We start from the raw sequence: 23,744 nt of genomic DNA, 5'->3' as shown, positions 1-23,744 counted from the left end.
AATACCGAAGATGTTCGGTATTCCAAGGGTGGGTCGTTGTGACGCCATCCTTGCCCATTAAGTAGAAAGTGCCTGGGCTAGCGACTTCCACAATTTTGTATGGACCTTCCCAAGTTGGGCGGAGTTTTGTTGGCTGTGGAATGACTTCCTTCATTACCCAGTCCCCCAATTGGAGGTTCCGGGCTTTGACTCTGGCGTTGTAGAAACGCAATACCCGCTGCTTGTTTTGCAAGTTGTGCAAGTGGGCCTTGTGTCGTTTTTCCTCTAGGAGTTCCTTGTCCAAGTTGATGTCGTCGCTGTTGGTCTCTGGGCAGTAGCCTTCGACCCTAGCGGTAGGTTGAGTGACCTCAATAGGTAGGACAGCCTCTGTTCCGAACATCATACAAAAAGGCGTTTCGCCGATGGCGGAAGTTGGAGTTGTCCGGATGGCCTATAGAACTTCTGGAAGCTTCTCCGCCCACAAACCCTTGGCGTTGTCGAGTTTCTTTTTCAGCAGCTTCTTGATTATCTTGTTTGCTGCTTCGACCTGGCCGTTGGTTTGGGGGTGGGCGACAGACGCAAAACTCAACTTGGTGCCAAGGTTGGCGGTGAAAGAGATGAGTTCTTTGTTGTTGAACTGTGTGCTGTTGTCTGTAATGATTGTATGTGGGACACCATAGCGGCAGTAGATGTTCTTCCAGAGGAAGTGAATTACCTTGGCGGTAGTTATTGCCGTTAGTGGCTCTGCCTCTATCCACTTGCTGTTGTAGTCGATAGCAACAATGATGTATTTGAACTGGCCCTTGGCGGTTTGGAATTTTCCCATCAAGTCAAGGCCCCACGTAGAGTGAACCCATGGGCTGATGATGATTGACAGCGGCTCTGCCGGTGCATGTGGGAGATCAGCATACTGTTGGCATTTGTGGCAAGATCTCGATATCCGCCGGGCGTCATCACCGAGTGTGGGCCAAAAGTAGTTGTGTCGCATTGTACGATTGGCCAAGGATCTGGCGCCCGAGTGGTTTCCACATTCTCCGCAGTGGATCCTGGCCAGCACGACCTTTCCCTCCTCTAGGGTTAAACAGCGGAGGTTGGGGTGGGTGAACCCCTGGCGGTAGAGCTTGCCATTTTGGATGTTGTAGCGGGTTGCTCTCCGCTTGAGCTGTCGCGCCTTGACTTTGTCCTCCGGCAATGTCCCGTTGCGCTTGTATTCAATAATCTCGTCCATCCAGCTGGGATTGACTTCAATGTTGAAGATCTCCGCCAGGGTCTTTGTGATACTTGGCTTGTCAAGGCACTCTACTCTTGTGTCCGCCGGACTCTGATGTGGCTGGGCGGTTGCCAGTTTCGCCAGTGAATCAGCCTTGGCGTTGTTTTCCCTGGGGATTTGTGTGATGGTGTGAAATTTGAATTTTTTGAGCAGTGTCTTGACGTACCCCACGTTCAGTCCCCCGGGTCCTGTTAAGATGACTCCGGCGCCGCTGGCCTTGGCGCTAGTGGAGCCGTCCACATGCAGGTTCCAGTCTGAATGTAGGGGGGCTGATTCTTCAGCGGTTACCATTTCCGTTCAGGGCTCTGTCCCCGCGCCGGGTTCTGGCTGACACTCGGTGAGTTCAGCAATGAAGTCCGCCACCGCCTGGCATTTCATGGCGGTTCTTGGTTTGTAATCAACGTCGAACTCGCTGAGCTCAATGGCCCACTTGCTGAGGCGCCCCGAATGTTCAGGGTTCTGCATTACCTGCCTCAGCGGTTGATTGGTTAACACATGGATTGTGTGGGCCTGAAAGTATTGGCGGAGGCATCTGGCGGCAACGATGAGTGCGAGTTGCTCTAAGGGAGGGTATCTTGTTTCTGCTCCGTTCATGCCTCTGCCGGCGTAGAATACTGGGAGTTCCTCCTGGCCCTCACGCTGGACAATGGCGCAGCTTACCGCTGATATTGATACCGCTAGGTATATGTACAGTGTTTCTCCCTGCTCAGGAACGGAAAGGAGTGGGACTGCCGCCAGGTACTCTTTCAAGCCCTGGAACGCCGCCTGACATTCTGGGTTCCAGTCGATGACTTTCTTATGGGTAGTTTTGAGGACTTTGAAAAAAGGGGCACACCTATCAGTGAGTCTGGAGATGAATCGAGAAAGGGCGGTTAACTTTCCTTGGAGGCACTGGACGTGTACCTTATACTCAAGGTCCTCCAGGTTGAGGTTGGCTTGTACCTTGTCCGGGTTAGCTTCGATGCCTCGTTCGCTGACGATGTAACCCAGAAACTTGCTGGCGGTGACGCCAAAGAAACACTTTTCTGGGTTGAGGCGCATACCATAGGCCAGGAGAATGGTTACTATGATCTTGAGGTTTGCCACATGTCCGCTGGCCTTTATGCTCTTGACCAACATGTCGTCCATGTAGACCTCGATTATTTTTCCGAGATGTTTCGCGAACATGGCGTTCATCAGTCGTTGATAAGTTGCACCGGCGTTCTTTAGATCGAAAGGCATCACATTGTAGCAGTAGAGGCCCTTGTCGGTGGTGAAGGTGGTGCACTCTTGGTCGCCGGGATGCATCTTGATCTGATTATAACCAGAGAAAGCGTCCATCATGCTAAGGAGCTCATGCCCGGCGGTTGCATCAACTAATTGATCAATGCGGGGTAGCGGGAAACTATCCTTTGGGCATACCTTGTTGAGATTTTTGAAGTCGACACACATCCGCCACTTTCTGCTGGGCTTTTTGACCATGACCAAGTTGGAAATCCACTGGGGATAGATGACTTGGCGGATGAACCCAATGCCCTGGAGCTTGGCAACGTCCTCTCCTATTGCCCGGTACTTTTCCTCATCAAAGGCCCTCCGCACCATCACCAACACCGCTGCTCCGCCGCCCAAAAGCCTGCTTACCAAAAACAAGATCAAATCTTGTCCCTCTATCACCCTTCCCAAACCCTCCGTCGCCATTCCCAGATTCTTCAATTGAGTTCGAATTGAAATTGGAATTGAAGGAAAATTGACAATGGCTTGTGGTGAAGGAGGTAGAGCGATTGGGCGGCGGTGGCAATTTGAGGGGGAGGAGGCCGTAGGTGGAGGAGGTGAGGGAGACGATGTGGTGGCTCAAGGCGGAGACCTTGGTGATTGAAGCTTTGGATTGGAAAACCGAAATGATGTTTTGGGTAATTTTGGTTGCTGAGAACAGTGAGAGGGAGGGAGGGGCGGAGACCTTGGTGATTGAAGCTTTGGATTGGAAAACCGAAACGATGTTTTGGGTAATTTTGGTTGCTGAGAACAGTGAGAGAGAGAGAGAGAGAGAGAGAGAGAGAGAGAGAGAGAGAGAGAGAGAGAGAGAGAGAGAGAGAGAGAGAGAGAGAGAGAGAGAGAGAGAGAGAGAGAGAGAGAGAGAGAGGGCCTTGGTGTAGCGAGGAGTGGAGGAGACACGGCTTGAAGAAGAAGAAGAGAAGGGAAAAGCTTAGGGTTCAGGAAAGATCGGAAAGAAGAGATAGCAATTTCCCCGTTCAAAAAAAAAAAAAATACAAGAAGAAGAAATAAACAAAAAAAAAATTAAATTAAAAAAAAAGGTGAGGGTATAATAGACATTTTGATGCAGAAAAAATGCCACGTCTGTAGCTTAACAGAATTTTTGAATGGGGACTAACGAAATAGACCTATTGGTCCAAAATTGAGAGTATAAGTGCTAAACGTGTGAAATTAGAAAGTTAGGGACTGAAGTATTTTTTGAGACAAAAATGCAAGGACTAAACATTATTTAATCCAATTTAAAACATGAACACACAAAAGCTAATTGCTTTAGAACTCAAGTACCTCAAGAGTGACTGGTAATTTAATTCAATACCCTGCAAAATACGATTTTGGAACTTTGTATGGAAGGAAAAACTGAATCCTAGTATTGCTACACTTTGGAGGAATTGCTTATTATGGACGAGTTACAATATTTCCTAAGTAGTTAACACAGATGAAAGCCTCTCTGACCTAGAGCTCTCCTCTAGGGTTTGTGGTGCGGCGGCTTCTTGAGTCCGTCTAAACCTATACCTTCTCCATTCATGGAGATTTCTTCAGGCTTGTGCCTTATTCTGTTTGCCCTCGTCTTTCTCGATGGCAAATTGTTTTCCGGTGCGAGTTTGGGTAGGCTGGCTTTGCTCTTGCCAGCGAGTCACAGGGCCGCAGATGGTGGCGGCGGTGGGTGGGAGCCAGGCTGTTTGGGTCGGCTTCCTTTTCAGGTGGTTTCTTCCTCTGACGAAGGCTTGGCGTCTAGTGGAGGCGTTGGCAGAGGTGGTTGGTCTGGTTCTCTGGTGGCGAAGACTGGTTTTGCTGGTGGATGTTCGGGCTCCGTTGATGGAGGCTCTACCCTCGTTTTGCCGCTCTGTGGAGGCGGGGGTGGTAGGATCGATTCTGATGGCGGTGGGGGAATGGCCGGATCGGATATCAAGGCGGGTGTTGGTGGATTTGATTTTGAAGGCTGGGACCTGGGTCGGTGGGTTTTGGGGATTGACCGGGTTGACTTGATTGGGAATTGTAATGGCGGTGGGGCTGCTGGTTGTCCTGCCGGGTTTCTGACCGGCTTCGGTGACGCAGGCAGGATCTGTGGCGGCGGTTCTGCAGGAGCTGAAGACGGGATGCTTGCTAGGTTTCTCACGGATTGGAGAGATTGGGCTTTGGGCTGCTGCTTGTGGCTTTGGGCCTTTCTGTTTTTTGAATTTTTATTTTTTATTTTAGGTTTGGGTCTGCATTCTTTTTCACGAAAGGGTGTTAGGTCCGTCTTCTTTTTCTGAGTGGAAAAGATCGACGAGAGAAGGGACTGCTTCTTGGGTACTTTATTTTTTCTTGGGGTAGTTTGTTCTCTTGTATTGCGCTTAATCCTAAAAGGTGGGTGTGCTAGGGGTGTGCTGCGTAGTATGCTTGTGTGAGGGGTATGCTAATATAGTGTGCTCTATGTAATGACTTTTTCTGACAGCCTTAACGGGCAAGTCATTATTGTACTGCTTGCTGAATTACATTAATGGATGACCTTTTCTACTAAAAAAAAAAAAAAAAACACAGATGAAAAAAATTAATTATAATAAAGTACACATAAAAGAAAAGCTAATCCTCTAGGACTATATGAGACATCAACGTAATATAATTCTCACTCTAATGCAAAATACAAGTTTGAAATTGAATGACCCTAGTGGCCATTGTACAGTCTAAATATACAGACATCAACTTAACTACTTTTCCAACTAAAATAAACAGTATAAGGGAATTCATATTAGTACAAAAGAAGCATAGGATTGCAAATTGAGCAAACATATTTATCTCTGCAAATCAGAAGAGATGGAACAACAGTTAAATATTTACTTATAGAATCTTTAGCTTGAAGTATCTGCCCATCCATTCAAAACAAATGGGTCATTAACCGCTACACAAATCACAGAATCAATCCCTTTAGCCTTAAACTTATCAATGTTGTTCATGTAATTAGTGACATGCTGCTAGGAACAAAGTAACAAACCCTCGTGTACGCACCCTGACATACACAAATAACAATACCCATTTATACAAATCCCTTGCAAACTTGAAACACTCAGCACTTTAATGCTTCTCATTCATGTTCATCTAATATCTCATTTTCTCATTAAACCTCATGAAAAACATAAACCATTACAGTACACTGGAGAGAGAGAGAGAGCAACTTAGTTTTTTGAAAGGATTAAATTATGTTTAGTTCCTGTACTCTAACTATTTTTTCGTTTCAGTCCCTGACATTCTCATTTAATATGAAAAGTCTCTAACGTTATAATTTCTGTCCGATTGGTCCTCACCGTTAAAATTCCGTCAAATCAGACCGTTAAGTTGCTGATGTGGCACTCAAAGGCACACCAGCTCAGCAGTTTGCATGCCATGTAACATGCAAATTGTCCAATATACTCCCTGCCTTTTCCCCCATTCTTGACCAAAAAATAACTCCAAAGTGCTTGAATTTGTCACTCCAAACCCCACACCTACAGCAGCAACTTTTCCAAACACATTACCAAGAACAAAATTTCAGTTTGAGATGTTGAATTCACCTTCGACCAAGTTCATGGACATGCATCAACCTGCAAACATGTTCTCTCTTACTCTTCTTACAACCTCAATCTCTTCAATTGAAGAGTCTGATTCAACCACAGGTTCAACCAAATCAAACACAACACCATCACTCTTTTCTTTCACAATCACATCACTCCTCAAAACCAATATTGCATAGCCAATCCTTTTAGCCATTTATTGCAAAGTCGATTTCGCATTCGAGCAAGGTTTCACTAAACAAGAAAAGTGCTTACCCACACATTCCATAAACAAAAGCAAAAAAGCAGACAACGTGATCCTAACGGCGAACTTGGTGGTGCACATAGCCAAAACCACCACTGCAAACACCTTTGGCACCGCCACAAAAACCGAATTCAAATCTCCACTGCTACCATGGCCCGATTCCTCAACAACAGTTTCAGAACTTCCCGCATCGGTTTCACCCGAAATCTGAGAATCATTGTCTTTCGAAATACCATGATCATCTTTTCCGGCAATGAAATTCTCGATCTCTCCCCAACTGGGTACCACCAAAATTGACAAATCTTAACTAAAATAAAAACCAAGTATATAGACATGTAGATCTTGAAGAGTTGATCAAGTTTCATACATCACTTACCATCAACGGTGACTGGAGGAGTCGTTGGAAAACTCGCCGGAAGCACTGAAGCTTCCCAGCTTTGATTCTCTCTCATGCCTTATCATCTGGATAAACCAACACCGTGGATAGGTCGGCGAGGACGAGAGGAAGCTTCTAGAACAGGTGAGCTGCCACGATTTGGCCTGAATCGGAAAACATCGCCGGAAATGCGTGAAGCTTTCGGGTTTCACTCGGCCATCGTCGTCGCTTGTTTAGAGCAAGGAAGACCGGGCTTCGGTTCGCCCTGCCAAGAGGAGTCGAACGACACCAGTCCGACGTCGAGAGGTAGCCGGAAAGTGGAGAGAGGGCTGGGTCACTGTTGCTCGATCTGATGCTCCTCAAGAAATGGACGGAGAAGGGGCCTAAACACCCATAATATAGGGCAGGGATAGTATGGGCATTTTGCAATTGGAAAGGCTTACGTGGTGTTGACTTTAATGCCACGTCAGCCTACAAACAGAGCAATTGGACGGAGTGTACCGATCGGATGGAAATTGTGACGTTAGAGACTTTTTAGATTAAATGAGAATGTCAGGGACTGAAATGATAAAAGAGTCAGAGTATAGGGATTAAACAAAATTTAATCGTTTTTAAAAATTATCTTCTAACTGATTCATTTGTTCATGGCCAATTGACAATATCCAGATTCCTTCTTAGGCTCCCTACAGTTGTTGGGGTGAACAATTTTGCTAATGGTTTTACTCACTAGCTGGATGGGTGGGTGAGAGCCTGAGAGGCAGCCCAACTTGTTTGAGGAAAACTCTTTGAAGTGAGATTCCTTCAAGGTAAATCCAGGTGAGGCGCAATCCCCTCAAGACATATCTAAGTAAGGTGAAATCTCCTCGAGGCTAATCTAAATAAAGTGAAATCTCCTCAAAGATGATCCAAGTGAGGTAAATCCTCTAAAGACCAATCCAAGTAAGGTGAAAACTCGGCCTCAAGGCAGATCCTAGTGAGGTAAATCCCCTCAAGACCAATTCAAGTAAGGTGAAATTTCCTTAAGGCGGATCCAAGTGAGAAAAATCCCTTCAAAGCCAATCCATGTAAGGAGGAATTAATCATTTCGAGGCCAACCTAACTACCTAAGTGAGGTAAAATCATATTCTAATCAAAAGATGACCCAATCTATTTGAGGAGAGTTGAGAAGTTCAGGTCCCCTTGAGGGAAAATCTTCTTGAGATGATCTGATCGAATAAGGCGAAACCAATCAATGAAATTAGTCAGCTCAGCCGAATCTGTAGCAATTGGGAAGCATTCCCCACGTTATGCTAAAAGGGGTATAGTAGATCCAATAACGTATGACTTGCGAACCAAGCACACCACTATGCACACTAGTGTCAATTAATACTAGGGGATCTTGGCTAATTATTAGACAATGATGCATTTGTTCTATCTCTATGATGTTTTTTTGTTTTTTTTAGTTATTTACGTATTAATTTTTAGCTATTATCTCATCATATGTTATTTTGATCTTTTGCTTTTTCTATCGGTTGTTTGCAGATTGGCATTGTGGTGTAGGCAACACATTTTTGACCATCAATAGTTTCTCGTCTAAGTGCTGCTTTAAAAATACATGTGGGAAAAATTCTTCTATGGTCTAGATTACAGTACATATGATAGTTCGGGTTCATATCATTGGTCCATGTAATATGTGTACATACCGCCTATCACTACACCAATTTTGTTATCAGACAACGGCAAAAAACCGTTGTGTGATTTGATGTATAACCGTTGTAGAGTGAGCCGTTGTCTGATGAAAAATCAGACAACGGTGGAACACAGTTGTGTGATAAACACATAGACAACAGGTATGTGTTATAACTGTTGTTTGATAGCTCGGCAGATGGCTCGGCAGATGCCAAGCGCGCAGCTGCGCAGCAGTTTAGGGGCGTCTTCAGACAACAGTGCCAGTTTGCAACCGTTGTATGTTAATCATGTCAGACAACATTTTTTTATTTTGTCTGTTGTCTGATTGCTCTTCAAACTTCAGTTCTTAGACTATATCTGTTGTGTGATTAAATTTAGGACAACAGAGTTCAATTGCTTCTGTTGTGTGATTAACTTGTAGGACAACAGAGTTCAATTAATTCTGTTGTGTGATTAGCTATTAAGACAACAGAGTTCAATTGCTTCTGTTGTCTGAGTATAAATTAGAAGACACTGATTTGTTAAAAACCGATGTGTGATATGAATGATTGCAATGTGTTTCTATCCCATTTTTGGCCATTCAGACAACGGGCAGTCATCTATATCTAATCTGTTGTGCGATCATTTGAACATCTCATTCATGAATTAGAGAGTACGCCATCAAATACAAACATTGCAAACCATCAAATGAGAAATCTAACCAATACTCCCCGCGTGATGCTGCGGGTTTGCATTGAAATTTTGTACGTAAAACAGTCATAATAATAAGCTAAGAAACATTAATTGAAAATGTTATAACTTTACATATTACAGAAGTGGTGTTTAAACCAGACTCATATTTTTACATAAGAAGTTAAGCTCTCGGAGGAGGAGAATTATGACCATGACCATCACTTAGTGCGTCTTTAACAGGGATTTTAAGATTCCAAGTTCCTGTTGAAGCTCCAACAAACTGTGAAATCCCTTTTAATGGTTCATCAGTTGGAGTCATCTTTGTGGCTGTTTGAATGATCAGTATAGAGTCAGGAACCGGAACAAATTCAGCTCCATAGCTCACATCCCACCCAACTACAAAGTTCCCATATGATGGTGCACTTCTGCAATTTATTGACATCCAATTCAATAGTGTAAGCTTTGATTCATCATCAGACATGCATGAGTGGGATTGTTTGGCAGTGCTTTTATAAAAGAGCCTTCTCTCACTGACATAATTTTTTTTATAAAGTGCAGGCGCTTCATGTAAATGCACCGTGAACATTTCTTAATGAAACAATCAATCATTTTATATATGAAAGCACTATAAGCTATTTCTTCCAACTTTCAAACCACTCCAAAAAGCTCTGAAGAGTATTTGAAAGCTTTTTTTACCATCACTAAAAGCCTGAAAGTATTGCCAAACAGGCCCCAAGTCGTGGACTATAAATTTTGTGCTCAGAATGCAAATAGATAGTATATATCAAATAATAATATAACAACAAAGAAGAAGCAATCTAACCTCATAAATTATAATTTCCAGAGTCTTCTTTGTCCCAAGTTTGATGGTTACTTCAGCGACCGGATCAGCAATGGTGAATTCTGGGTTGCACTCACAGTAATCCACACTCAAACCTCCATATTGTATAGGAACATGCTCAGCAGAAATGTACCTACAGCATCATGTGAAATTTTAACTTCAAATCAACCAACTCTATAAAAGGGGATATACTCTACAGAAACCCCTATTGATCAAATCATGCAATGTCAGATAGACAGAAACTATACTAACTTGAAAAGGATCTCTGCAGATTTGGCTGGGCTTGCAAAGACAAACTTGGTTTTGGTCCCCTGTGTCAAGAAGGGGCTTATCAATATGTAGAATGCAAAATACCAACCATGCATGGAGCAGTCTTCTCACCACATACACAACAGATCATGCAAAAGCAGTTATATTTCACAAAAGCAAGACTGAAACTAATCAAGACTGGAACTATTTCCTACTCCTTACAGATGAACAAGTACACAAAAGCATCGCATTTCAGAGATCTGATTTCACTACTAACCACCGAAAGCCATAAGCCGCGACCCTTAAGACCCAACAACAAAATCAGGAAGAAAAGAACGAATCCGATGTAAGTGACATTAACGAACTGAAGCTTCTAATAAGACTAACACAGTTCACAAATATAACAGGAATGTATATTCTCAAAAAGCTCTCAACATAGATAATTGCAAGACCACAAGCAGAACATAAAGATCAAATAAAGGGAAAGAAATAACAGGTTCTCTACTTCTCTTTTGTCTAAGTCAGAATGGTAAATTAAACTACTTTTCAAAGTATAATCAACAACCTGTCCCAAAATAGCTTTACAAGATGGTGCGTGCTAAACAATCAAAAATACTACAGCTAATCACTATTAATTCTAACTAGAACAAATAAACAACTTTATACCCAACTTTTCCTCAAACGTCAATTTAGAACAAGGACATCAAAGAAAAGAAAACAAACAACAATTGCATATATAACCAACCAAGAAGCAAACAAATTCTAAGAACTAAATTAATTAAAACAAAAGCTTAGATTTCATCACACTAAAGGAAATACAATTTGCCAAAACTTGTTCTTTGACGGAGTAAAGAAAATCAACTCAAAAAAATAAGCAAATGGTTTGCTGAAATCAAATAAAAACTACTCCTCATCACCCAAATCGATAAACAGCTAATAACGTAATACCCAGACCAATTAACAAAACAATCAAATCAGTGAAGTACGACCAACATAGTAGACATAATGATCTTGCACAAAACAGCACCCACATTTGGACAACTTTCTCAGCAAAACAAACTGAATTAGACCTTGTTCTTAACATCGAGACATTTGTACATAAAAAAGGATCATAAGATACAACTCACCCTCTAATTTCTGCGAGATCACCAGTATATTCATAGCTAAGAGAGTAATAGAAGTAAAGCCTTGATGCCAGGACATCAATAGTTCTGAAGTACATGTTCTTTAGTCATGAAGCCATGAAGAACAATCAGAAACATGATACCTGATAAACAGGTGAAAGAAGAGAAAGGAAGAAACTGCTGTAAAGAAATGGATAGATTGCTGTCTTTCTACCTTATGTACTGCTGAAACTTCCCCCTTGCATCAAATTCAGTTTTGTTCACTTAACCCTGCAAATCAACAATAAGTTTCTCTATATTAGAAGAATAACATGTTCCATGTACTGTAAGTTAAAGATTATGTCACAGGTAGAGAAAAAAAGAATAGAACAAAATGTAGAATAACAGATTCGAGTACTTAGAATGTATTTACCAGCACAGGACATTTCACCAGAGGGATTTATCAATGTTCTGCACAATAAAAAAAATCAGGTCCTGACACATACACAAGCATTAACATTATCTAGATAGAGTAATTTTCATACCCTAAAACATTATCAAGTCTTTTCCAATTATTTCCAGACATCTGGAAATATACCAAATTGAAACATTAGCACAAGGATTGCACATTGCTTTGAATACTTTAATCATCTAGTCCAATTTTCTGATACTCACCCTTGCAGAGCTGTAGGCCACCGGAGTAATGCAGTTACAGCACCTGTTCACAAAGAATAGCTCAAAATTACAACAGCTTTAACAACAAGCCAACTCTTGGGCTAATAATCAACTAGATAAAGGCGATCCTTTTCCATACCTGAGATATTTCTTGAAAGTGGTACAGCAAGGGGGATTAAAACTTGCTTTGCTCCTGGAGAAATAATAGAATCACCTGTTTCATAGTAATGTATGTAAGAACTATGTATTAATCTACTGATGCAGAACATGGCAACATTAAAATAAGAACTATCTTTCTATTGCTTCCAAATTAGTAAACGGTCAACCACTTGCAATCTCTTTAACACCTTGCAAAATTGTGATATCCTTTCCCCCATGTTTGTTGAGAAAGAATTTATATGATGGAGGCAAACTCTCCTGCTTCAATATGTAAGCAGACCTGAAGAAATGAATTTTTATCCAATATCGTGACTTAGTAATCTGCTTTCACTATCAACAAGATGAATTCATAAAAACTTCAAAGGTCAAGATACCATAAGTTATTCCCACATACATAATGCTTGGCAGTATCTGTCCATTATTGCCCCAAGACAATTTAAAATATGACAACGAAAAAATAAAACACACACTGCATACACTGGCTACACCAGTACTAAATATGAACATTTCTACAACAAAGTATACTTACAGAATTTGCGAAGAGGAGAGACACATAAAGAAAATGTCACCGTGCTTCCAAGTGAGAGGTCTACAAACACGACCAAACCGTTTGCTTTTAATCCCACAACGCGTGGCCAACACGGCAGCACGCATAAGTATGTATACAGCCAAGCTCGTATGCTGCGTGTTATGCCCGGTAAGAAGCATAGACGGTCCTGCTATAAGCCCTGCTAACAAAGCCCTCCACTTAGCTGTCCTGAACTAGAGTAACACCGGAACATAATCAATTAAACCAGAGCAAACAGCTATCTCAAATCTCAATCAAACAGACCATGCGAAGCTGAATATAAAAGAACAAGGAACATGCCTACGGTGGCCTCCCAAAGAAGCAATAATCTCATCCACTGAAACAAATGTGCCTGCAAAAGTCCCAAGAAACAGACCATATCTCAAGGTCTCCTTCAAAACAGTAACAATTGCTTCATTATTCGTAATCGCACCCTCAGTCCTGAACAGATACACATCAAACACTTAAATTATAACCAATAAACACATTAACAAGTTTGAATTGTTCAAATATTCGATATAATTAGCACATTAATCACTTCAATTATGACATAATTAGGTTTGAATTACTGAAATATTAACTTTTTACCTGAGAGAGGCTAAGAGCTTTCTCTTTCTGAGTCTAGCTAGGATGGAGAAGACGGCGAGGCCGCCTTTGAGGCCGGCGCCGATGGTGAAACCCTTAATCGAAGCAGTCACAACCCGCCGTAGCTTCTCGGAATCGCTCGACGGCACAGGAACGTATTTGAGCGAAGAGGAATAGCAAAACGACGACGGAGAGGGATCAGATTTTCTGTAATGTGCGCACACCAGATCTTCGGCGTGATCACCGTTAGAGCCGCCATTCTCGCCTGCGCAGCAGGTGCAGACGTCGCCGTCCGGCGACATGAGAGGGCGAGTGGATTAGGTTTTTGCGGGAATGGGGTGGCGCGTGGAGACGAAAGAGGGATTCAAAGGAGATTGAGAGGTGGATGATCGTCGATTAGGAGGTCGTGCTTTAGCCAAACGACGGCGGCGCCGGTTTTCGCTCCGCTGTTAGTTGAAATTTGAGCTCGGAAACGGCACCATTTCGGCGAGTAAAGGTGGGTTCTTGGGGAGAAGGAAAGCGAGGGAGAGTGATGGAGAGTGAAGAGTGAAGCCATTACTGTCCAGATTGAGAGAAGGATTGTTCCCCTTCTTTCAATCTTCTTCTAAGATCTGAGATCTGTTAGAGAGAGAGAGAGATCTGTGCCAAAGCGCGATGTTTAAGAGAAGTCGAGGTTTTTGGGAAGGGACTGTGAAGTGTGAAGAAAGTGACGGAGAAGTCTTTGATGGAAACGATTCAAAGAAAAACCCTTATTTTGTCTAAGTGGGAGTGAGAGGAGACAAATAGCTATGGTGTTTTCATGAGAGGCCCATGGTGTTTTCATGATGTTTAGAAGAGAGCTGCTCGACGAGTTCAGGAAACGGCTGTTTTTGACAAAGTGTTGACGGGGAGACAGCAAATCCAATAAACCTAGCTATCCATTTAAGTTGTCAAAGGCGGGCTTTTAATTTTTGCTTTATGAATCAGACAACACAAAGATGAAGTTTTGTTGTCTGATTTTGAACAAATCAAACCTCAGCTAAGGTTTCAAAGAGGGAAAAGTTCCCGCTATAATATGCAACCAAAGTAACATGCTAGGCAATGCTCATTCACACAACGGAAACAACTCATTTGGTTGTGGGATCATCAATCTGGTGCTATATTTCAATCAAAAGTTGGAGGTTTTTGGGGGGCTTCAGTGCCATTTTGGGCCAAATAAAGGCACATCCAAATATTTCCCACTTTATCACACAACAAAAAGTCAAAAACCGTTGTATCATGCTTTGCATGGTACTCTCATACAACAGATATAACTATACTGTTGTGCTATATAGTACCAATTTGGAGCCAAATTTGAGTCGATCTGGGAGGGAAATCTGCCGCTATTTTTTTTTTATGATTCAGACAACAGATTATTCTTGTAACCGTTGTGCAATGACCTTCTAAACAAAAACTTCAGAATTTTAACCACCTTATACAACGTAAGTTTACTAAACATGTTGTGTGATTCACTTTTCTTCATCACACAACACATTTTTTTTTTCGTTGTGCAAAAAGTGTTGTCTGATAACAAAATTGGTGTAGTGTATATTACATACCGTCAAGCATAAGCAATAACCTTGTAGGTCGCTCCCGCGACATGGTTAGTCCTGTCTACGATATGCATCCGGTAGACCGACGTCCGAGCTACCTCGCTATGGTGGAGGTCAGCCAGTATCTTGCCAGGAGGCCACCCTCCCATGCTCTTCAAGTGGCTTCAAGGGAAGCAAATATGTGCATTGTATCCCACATCGGAAATATAGAATAGAATGAGAGCTCCTTTAGCTATTAAAGGAAGTCCTCCCCTTCTTAGAAGGGATGAGATTCATGATCCCCCCACACTTGTATACTACAAAGGCTACTTGACCTCACTCATAGTAGAAATATCTAAGTGGAAGTAGCCTTACCTCAAGGGTAAGGTGAACCACTATACATGCTTGTGTCTTTCTCTCTCTCTCTCTCCCCATCATGATCCATACTTAGTTCCCGTTCCGTATTCTCACACATAAACAATATGTATTTGTTTTTTTGTTTTGAATAGGATTTGATGTTATTAGATATCAAAGCCATGAAAACAGGCCAGAGTCTAACATACACTTACATAAGAATCTGGTGAACCGGATAAACCTATCTAAGCCAATACTAAACTCATTAAAGTCTAAAGGGACGCTCGCCGGAAAGCAAGCCTAAAACGAGTAAGAACAAACTCACTATTCTAAGGAAAAATCATTCATCTAGTCTAATTTGCCAACATGTAATATGTATTTGTTGCTGATTGATTTCCTTAATTTAATTTTTTTGGGCTAAATACTAGTTACTACCCTGTAGTTTAGGTTCAGAATCAATTCAATCATTGAACTTTCAATTTCATCAAAAACACACCTGCGTTATAAAATCTCGTCTAATAGGTCCTTCCATTAATCATCCGTCAACTGAAGCCGTTAACTCGCTGACGAGGCATGCCAGGTCAGATCATGTGGGCCCCACCTATCAGGAAAAATTCCAAACTTTCCCCTGCCTCTAATCCACCTCCAAATCTAGGGCTGTCCTCCATGGCTACAGGGGGTCGAGAAATTGCGTCTCTTTGGATTAAGGTAAGATTGATTTACCTAGTTCACGAGGTCGTAATTGTTGAATATCTTGTACCTACCATCTGGTTTTGAAGATATCATTTTTGAACCGTTGAAGCTGATGATATCAGCAACACTAACACTTCCCTGTTAAAGATCGAGAACTGGGTAAATCAATCTTATGAACACAATTTCAGATAAGATTAATGGATAACAGCTTCAATTGACAACACACCATAATATCCATTGCCTCTAACAACAACAACTCGGTTGTTGTAGAGACGCCGAAAATCTCTCCCACTCTCATCTCCGACATCGTTTTCGCCTCTCAGACCCAACCGGAGAAGCAGCAGCCAACCACCACTCATCATGATCATGTCTTCAAATCTAAGCTTCCGGACCTTCCCAACATCTCCAACCACCTTCCTCTCCACACCTACTGCTTTGAAAACATCTCCGACTTCTCCAAACGACCCTGTCTCATTGTCAACTCCACTGGAAAAACCTATACCTTTTCTGAAACCCACCTCATTTCTCAAAAGACCAGAGCCGGCCTCTCCAAGCTTGGCATCACCAAAGGCGATGTGATCATGATCCTCCTCCCAAATTGCGCCGAGTTCACTTTCGCATTCATGGGAGCTTCCATGATCGGCGTCGTCACAACTACCACTAACCCCTTCTACACCGCCTCCTAAATCTTCAAGCAATTCAAGGCCTCCAATGCCAAGCTCACCGGCCATCACTCAATCCATATACGGAGACAAGCTCCGACACTCCAGTACCAACTTTGATCAATACCCGATGCTCGGCGAACACTTTCCCGCAGTCACCATTGACGACCCTCCCATCAACTGCTTACATTTCTCAGTCCTCTCAGACGCCAACGAAAATGAACTTACGGGTTCTTCGTGGCCCAGATATTCGCTAAAGACAATTACAGCTTCAATTCCTTTCTCAATCTGTTTAATTGTTGCAGGCTTATCCGCACCCACGACGTCGTGTTGAGAAAAGAGACGCAATTTCTCACCCCTGTAGCTATGGAGGACGGCGCTGGATCTGGAGGTGGAATAGAGGTAGGGGTAAGTTTGGAATTTTGCCTGATAGGTGGGGCCCACATGATCTAACATGACATGCCTCGTCAGCGAGTTAACGACTTCAGTTGACGGATGATTAACAAAATGACCTATTAGACGAGATTTTATAACGCAGGGGTGTTTTTCATGAAATTGAAAGTTCAAGGACTGAATTGATTCCGGACCTAAACTACAGGGTAGTAACTAGTATTTAGCCCAATTTTTTTTTTCACACGTGCAATGGTTTCCACAAAATTTGAGTGATTTTATTGACTGAGATCAAAACATGGCTATATCATGTGGTAATCAGGGACCACTGAATAATTACTCGAGTCTCTACAATTGCCTTCTCAGGTGATAATGGTTCTCAAGGTTTCTCATCTAGTCTCTTTGCTATCAAGTTCTAAAGTAAAGTGCTCTGGCTTCTCAACCATAGTTGGAACTTGGAAGAGGTTGATGGTGGTGGTTATTGGGGTCGTGAATGTACAACGGTTAATTGGTTTGGCCGCTATGATTCCACCATTGCAAAGAAGTGAAGACCATCATCGTAGAAGAAGTGAAGATCCTATTATACTTCTTCATGTCAGTTATTATTACATTTGTCCCTAGTAATCGTGATCCAGCGACAGAACTTCTTAGAAGGAATGAGCTTATGTATCCCGTCTTTTACTATTTAAATCGTAGATGAGTCAATCTTGCTATCTCATATATTAATATATGTTGTACTATGATTACATTTTAATATGGTAATTTCACATTCAATAAAAAAAAAATATTATATGTGATTCAAGAACCCCTTTATGTATTTGTATGAGTACTTCAATAGCCAGGTTAGTAGAGTTACCTACAAGTCACTGAGATTGGGCATTGCGTTTCAATCATTAGCGAGTATAACATCTTTAAAAATGCTTCTAGTAAGATGGGCAAAAAATTCATCTTTATTTTTTTTTTTTGGCAAATTAGAGTACAAGAAATTAAACTACAAAATACAACACCAACCACTGAGATAGATGCAGATAGCCAAGATGGACAACCAAGCTTATCTATAGGAAACTAATGGAATTACCTGTAGCTACTTCTAGAGTCTAGACCCTCTACTTGCTACAAGACATGATGCACTGAAATATCCTTGGGGAGCTTCTCATAAATAAGCTTCTTAAGGTAGAATAATTCCATTATACAGAAGTTTTATCAAATTTGAGAGATAAGCACTTATTTTTGGCAGAGTTATCTATACTTCATAAACATAATGTCGCCTGTTTGCCATGTTGGGTAGCCCATGAGTTTTTTCCTAAGACAGTTGTCTTAGAGTATGAGAATTATTTACCTAGTAGATTTTGAATTCCTACTGATGAATGAAGTTCCAATAAGGAAGGAAGATCCTTATTGATGTAGGATTACCTGTAATCCTTGTTGATTACAGAGAAGGAAAAGGCATATCCTAATGGCTATATAAGGAGGGTTCTGCTCTTGGTTTTGCATCACAGAGACAGAGAGCAAAGTGTATTCCATTCTTGGAGTTAGAGAGTGAGAGAGGGCAAAGAAGAAAGAGACAGGAAGAGAAGAGAGAGTTCTTGTTTTCTTATTCTTTCTGGTTGTTCATCAGTCTGTTTGAGGCTTGGTATGATTGTGTATCCATTATAAATATAATGGAAGACTGTTTTTCTGCCCGATGGACGTAGGCAAAAGTTTTGCTGAACCACCTTAAATCTGTGTTCTTGTGCTCGTATCTTTGTGGTTGTTTCTCTTGGTGCGCTGTGCTTATATGTGTTTTTCGACTTCACATATTGGTCAATTCTCAACAATTGTCTCCTTCACGATGAACCATGATCTACCCAATTTTTATTCCTCGCCAACATGCACGTGAATCACGTGATGTATCTTCTAGGTGCTCACCACTAACATAACAAACAAGAAAAGGTTGTTGGTATATGTAAACAAGACACCAATATTAAGTTAGGAAAATTCTTTTATGAACCAGAGGTTTAAGCTAAGTGAACTAGCAGATCCAGCAGATCTCAGCCGTTGACACACACACACACACACACACCACACAGGCCAATCACCACATAGGTCGCTATACATGCCATTCACCACACAGGTCGCCACATAAGCCAATCACATCTTAAATCACACAATTAAGATGGTCACACTAGAACCATGGTATCTCAACAAAACACAATTCTACAATCACAACTCGATACACAATTGTGCACACACAACTCAAAACACACTATCTGTTAATGTCTAAAAGTTCGGCGGTAGCTGAACCTTTGTTAACGCTGATCCGGTGGGCTGATCGATACTTGTGATGCTCTCAAAGCTTCCGCTACCTGTCAAATAAAATACAAAGAGCGTCAGAGGGAGACCACGCTGGGCGGTCTTCAACTCTCCGATGCCTAAGTTAGTCAATGTATTTATGTTGACAAAGTAACAGTAGGTAAGTATTGAATGCGTAATTAATGAGGAGAGAGGAGAGAACCTTTTATAGGTGAGGAAGAGGAGGTTCTTCTCTTTGTTTTCGATGTGGGACTGAAGTGTTTCAGTTCCCAGCTCTGGGAGCTACTGATGCCATTTTGGCACGGCGCGTGGCGGCGCGTCGGCGGTGATCTGGGGGTGATCCGACGCTGAGGTTGTAGCACGCCTGGCGGTGTACCTGTGTGTCATTCCTTTGGTTGGAATTAGTACCTTTAGCGGTACAATGAGCGTGGCCCATTATAGCTAATTATGCTTGCAAATGTACATGTATGTACAAGTCCCCAGTCAAGGAGGGCAATCTTGGTTGGGGAGTTGTTCGGCGGTTTGAAGCGTTTTCTTCCGCTAGACTTGCAAGAGCATAATTAGCGTCAGTGCGTTGTCAACCATGGATTTTAGTGAGCAAACGCTTTATACCCTTTCGGGTGGGCCCCTGCTAGGCCCCCTAGGGAGTCCCCCACTCCCCGGCCAAGGTAGACCTCCGGATGGTCGGCGAATTGTTTGCTGAGGGGGAGCTGCACTGAGCAGAGGGTGTTGGGTAGCGAACCCAATCTTAGTACCCGAGTGACGGGGGTCAACGTGCCTGATCAGGGTAGTCGTAGACTGTTGACAAGTCCCCGTGTCCCGTAGGGACAGTCTGACCGTAACGCCGCGTGGCGGTCGTTGTCAGAGTGAGGCGTGGCCTCGGGATCCGCCGCTGGCGGATATCCCCCCGCTGACTGTAGCAGGAAGCAGTGTCCAGTAGACATGCTTAGCGGTATGTTATTGAGCGGTATTGCTCTGAACAATCGTATGCTGTTTGCAAGGTGACCCGAAGGATCCGCTACAGGTTTTGTAGCGGAAGGTTCCCCGCTGGAAAGATGGCGAGGGTGAAGTTCTGCTGGCGGTGTTGCGCTCAGCGGAGACTTCGTTACTTGGAAGATGAGACTACGTCACTTGGAAGATGACAAGGGAGAAGTTCCGCTGGCGGGGTTTCGCGCAGCGGAGACTTCGTCACTTGGAAGATGACAAGGGAGAAGTTCTGCTGGCGGGGTTTCGCTCAGCGGAGACTACGTCACTTGGAAGATGACAAGGGAGAAGTTCCGCTGGCGGGGTTTCGCTCAGCGGCGACTCCGTCACTTGGAAGATGACAAGGGAGAAGTTCCGCTGGCGGGGTTTTGCGCAGCGGAGACACTACACCAATTTCGGAATCAGACAACACATATCAGACGACAGCAAACATTTTAACTGTCGTCTGAAATAATCAGACGACAGCAAGAAATATTCTGTCGTCTAAGTTTTTGAATCCAACAACAGTTTTTTCTTGGCTCTTGTGCAAAAGCATTTCAGACAATGGTTGATTTTTTTGATGTTGTCTGAATGAGTCAATTCAGACAGCAGTTATTATGTGATGTTGTCCAAGGTTCATTTATACAATGGTTTATTTTTGCTGTTGTCTGATTATTTTCAGTCACACAACTGTTTTATTTTATTTTAGGTGTCTGTTGTCTGATATCTTTTAAGTCAATGCCTGCTGAAAGATGTTGTCTGATTGTTCTGATTCACACAACAGTTTTTAGGTTTCTATTGTGCCACTCTCTTTCAGACAATGTACTTGAGTTGATGTTGTCTGAGTTTTAGGGTTCAATATGCTGGCGCCCTAGAATTGGCTTTTAAGGCTTGGTTAAATTTTCAAAATTCACTTCCCTCCGTTCGACCAAATTTTGGTGAAATTTTAGAGCAGTATATAAAGTAAAGGGAACCCTAGCATTTCCTCCTTTTCTCCTTCTTCCTCTCTCGGGCCGCACACGCCTCTCTCTCCCCTCTCCTCTTACCTTCTATTCTCTTTCCCTTCCACTTCTCTCTGCCATCATCGGAGACCACCATTTTTGGCCACCAATTCACGACACCACCCTTGGATCAGCTCCTCTGCTTGAAGACGATAAATGGAATCAGAGTTCTGCAATTCAGGTTGGGTTCGTGATGGGGAAGCTCAGCTCTACCCTTGGTGGATTTCGTTTTGGTCTTTTCGATTAATCGCATACTTTCATCATCTATTTTTGTTTTCTCTGTGCCTCCTTCTCTTATTACTGTGCGAATTTGTGGGTTCAGGTACTATGGATTCATCAAGAAATCCATGTAATGGTGCCTCACTACATATGGGGGGATTGGGGTGCATGCAGTATGCACTTTCATAGGTACTTGACATGAAAGAGCTCTGGTACCTATATATGTAAGCACTTCCCCGAAACCCTCTCTCTCTCTCTCTCCATCCCCCCCCCCCCTCCCACCACCCACTGATCCATTTTCTTTGGGGCTCATCTGGAAGGTGGACTGAACGGAACTATGTGACCTTGCTTCTAGTCGTGGCCGGAGGACGTGCAGTCTGCCGTTGACTGGTCGGAGGAAGGCGAAGAAGATGGTGGCTGCGGTGAGTCCACCTTGGTGGTCGGAGATCAATGACGGAGGAAAGAGTCTTCCAGATCCAGTTTCTCTCTCCTCCATCTCTCTCTATGGAAAGGAGTTTGATTTTCTTTAATTTTGATTCTATGTAGTTTCTGGGTTTCGTTATGTTTCCCAATTTGTCAATTAAGTTTTATCGGGTTGGATGTTCTTGTTGAAAATGTTTAATGGTGTTTTTCTTTTGTGTGCATATGCTTCAGACGTTGGCTGGATTGCATTCTAACAAATTGGAATCACCCGAGCTGAAGACCCGCATTGAGGCTTTGACAGAAATACAGGTTGGTCTTCTTTTAAGATTTATCTTCTTTTAGACTTAGTTTGGATGCTAATTTGAGATGTTTCTAACGAATCAGTAGACAATTTTGAGGCTCCTGAATTTTCAAGGAGGACTTTTGATGGGTATCGATTAATTTCCGACTTTTAATTTAGCATGAAATTGATATGGGTCTGTTATTCGAAATAGTTATATAGATAGATGTTAACAGCTTCCATGTTTAATTTGGGTTGATAGTTTTGATGGGGTTTCTTTGATTTGCTCATATCTGCCTACTGTTTTTGTTGTATGATTGATTTGGTTGTAGAAGCTCAGAAAGGTTTTTTTTTTCAATAAGACTGTGTATTGTGTTTATATGTATTGAGGATTTGGATAGAATATTTGAATGGTGTGTCTGGCTACTTCAGGTTTGTGGAGAATTGCTATTTCAGAAGCATAGAGCTGCTTTGATTTCAAACATGGAGAGGCCCATGTGGAAGGTTAGCTAAAGAAACTTTATCTCTACTTTCTAATTGAAGAAAGTTTGGTTTTTTATCTGGGTTTTGAGGGTGAAGTGTTCTGGGATTTGATAATGGTTTGTGTTTATGTTTTTCATGATAAAGTTTGAATCTTTTAACTGGGTTTTTGAGTTTGAAATTATGGGTATTTGGGTTTGACATGTGTAGGTTTTGTTATCTGTGATTGCTGAACTGTAAGCATCTGGCTGCAATTATTTAGTTCTAGACAAGCCACAAAGGTTCGATCTTGTTTGTAAGAATCTTGACATGCACAGTAATCTCTTATCTAATCATCTGCTTACTGATTGCAGATGTTTTTGGATGAATCTTGTGTGGTCTTTCTGGGTACCTACATAATAGCTTCTTTGGCAATCTCAAGTGTATATTCATTGTGAAATTAAAATTATATGTTTTAATTTACTGCATTTACCTGGTGTTGCTTTTCTTGACACTAAGGTAATTTATCTTTTTGTGGAATTAGAGATTTTTTTTTCCCTCTCTTCTTGATCTGGAAATTGCTGTAATTTGTACTTGTTTTTTTTTAGAATTTTAGTGTCATTGCGGTAATTGAATCGGTGACTCTAGGGAGATATGAATTTGGTGAATCAAAATGTCTAGAAGTGGAGATGAGGTTTAATAGTATTCTTTACTTACTGCCCTTTCTGCTCAATGAACATGAACTGTTATGTAATTGTACTACTTTGCAGGGGTCACTAGCGTTCAAGCTAGAATTTCAATATTGCAGATGCAGCAGTGGCTTTGGAAACGCAGTCACAAAAAAGTTCACTGCTAACGTAACTTCTGGTACTTTGGAGATCCGTTTATTCTGGGCTGGGAAAGGGACAACAGGTGTTCCTTACAGAGGAGACTATGGTCCTCTTATATCAGCTATCTCTATAGATTCTGGTATGTCTTTTTACGCTATAAGCTCTCTGACCTTCTTCTGCTAATGTCACTACTAGAATTTTTCTCATATACATCGGCCAAAAACCGATGTAAAAAAAAATTTCTACACATGTGTTAGTGGGTGATGTAAAAGATCGCCAAAAAATAGACATCGGTTAAAAACCGATGTCCCATATAACTATAAACATCGGATTAGATTCTAGACTCGATGTTAAACTGCTATTATGATCTCAAATTGGTGTTTGTAGATATTGTTAAAACTTCATATTTTTGCATTTAATGCTTAACGAAATATAGGTCCAATAGCACTAGTATTCATTTT

At 42.1% G+C, this 23,744-nt stretch overlaps 2 protein-coding genes and 1 pseudogene across 8 annotated transcripts; 2 read left to right on the top strand and 1 right to left on the bottom strand.

Annotated features, from left to right (window-relative positions):
* The first annotated feature begins 4,023 nt into the window (after positions 1–4,023).
* Positions 4,024–4,733, top strand: LOC133730677 (uncharacterized). The gene is made up of 2 exons (XM_062158225.1): positions 4,024–4,607; positions 4,697–4,733. Exons 1-2 carry the CDS (start codon positions 4,024–4,026, stop codon positions 4,731–4,733), a joined length of 621 nt encoding a protein of 206 aa, XP_062014209.1.
* Positions 4,734–9,010: 4,277 nt separating this feature from the next.
* On the bottom strand, positions 9,011–14,205 carry LOC133732343 (uncharacterized). 7 transcript variants are annotated; one of them, XM_062159878.1, is made up of 13 exons: positions 13,171–14,205; positions 12,883–13,023; positions 12,544–12,771; positions 12,203–12,294; positions 11,995–12,069; positions 11,856–11,898; positions 11,726–11,766; positions 11,614–11,651; positions 11,416–11,471; positions 11,205–11,302; positions 10,081–10,139; positions 9,811–9,961; positions 9,011–9,412 (listed from the first exon to the last, which is right to left on the bottom strand). In XM_062159878.1, exons 1-7 carry the CDS (start codon positions 13,467–13,469, stop codon positions 11,727–11,729), a joined length of 918 nt encoding a protein of 305 aa, XP_062015862.1. In that variant the 5' UTR covers positions 13,470–14,205; the 3' UTR covers positions 9,011–9,412; positions 9,811–9,961; positions 10,081–10,139; positions 11,205–11,302; positions 11,416–11,471; positions 11,614–11,651; position 11,726. The 7 variants fall into 7 exon arrangements, with proteins under 7 accessions (XP_062015862.1, XP_062015858.1, XP_062015859.1 ...); XM_062159874.1 differs by lacking the exon at positions 11,726–11,766 and adding an exon at positions 10,300–10,378 and having other exon boundaries at positions 10,081–10,201; XM_062159875.1 differs by lacking the exon at positions 11,726–11,766 and adding an exon at positions 10,300–10,378.
* Positions 14,206–15,737: 1,532 nt separating this feature from the next.
* Positions 15,738–16,760, top strand: LOC133730676 (4-coumarate--CoA ligase 2-like; annotated as a pseudogene).
* Positions 16,761–23,744: the final 6,984 nt, after the last annotated feature.

Source organism: Rosa rugosa, chromosome 2 (genome assembly GCF_958449725.1).
Source record: "Rosa rugosa chromosome 2, drRosRugo1.1, whole genome shotgun sequence".
Lineage (NCBI taxonomy): Eukaryota > Viridiplantae > Streptophyta > Magnoliopsida > Rosales > Rosaceae > Rosa > Rosa rugosa.
This window is presented reverse-complemented; position numbering and strand designations above follow the sequence as displayed.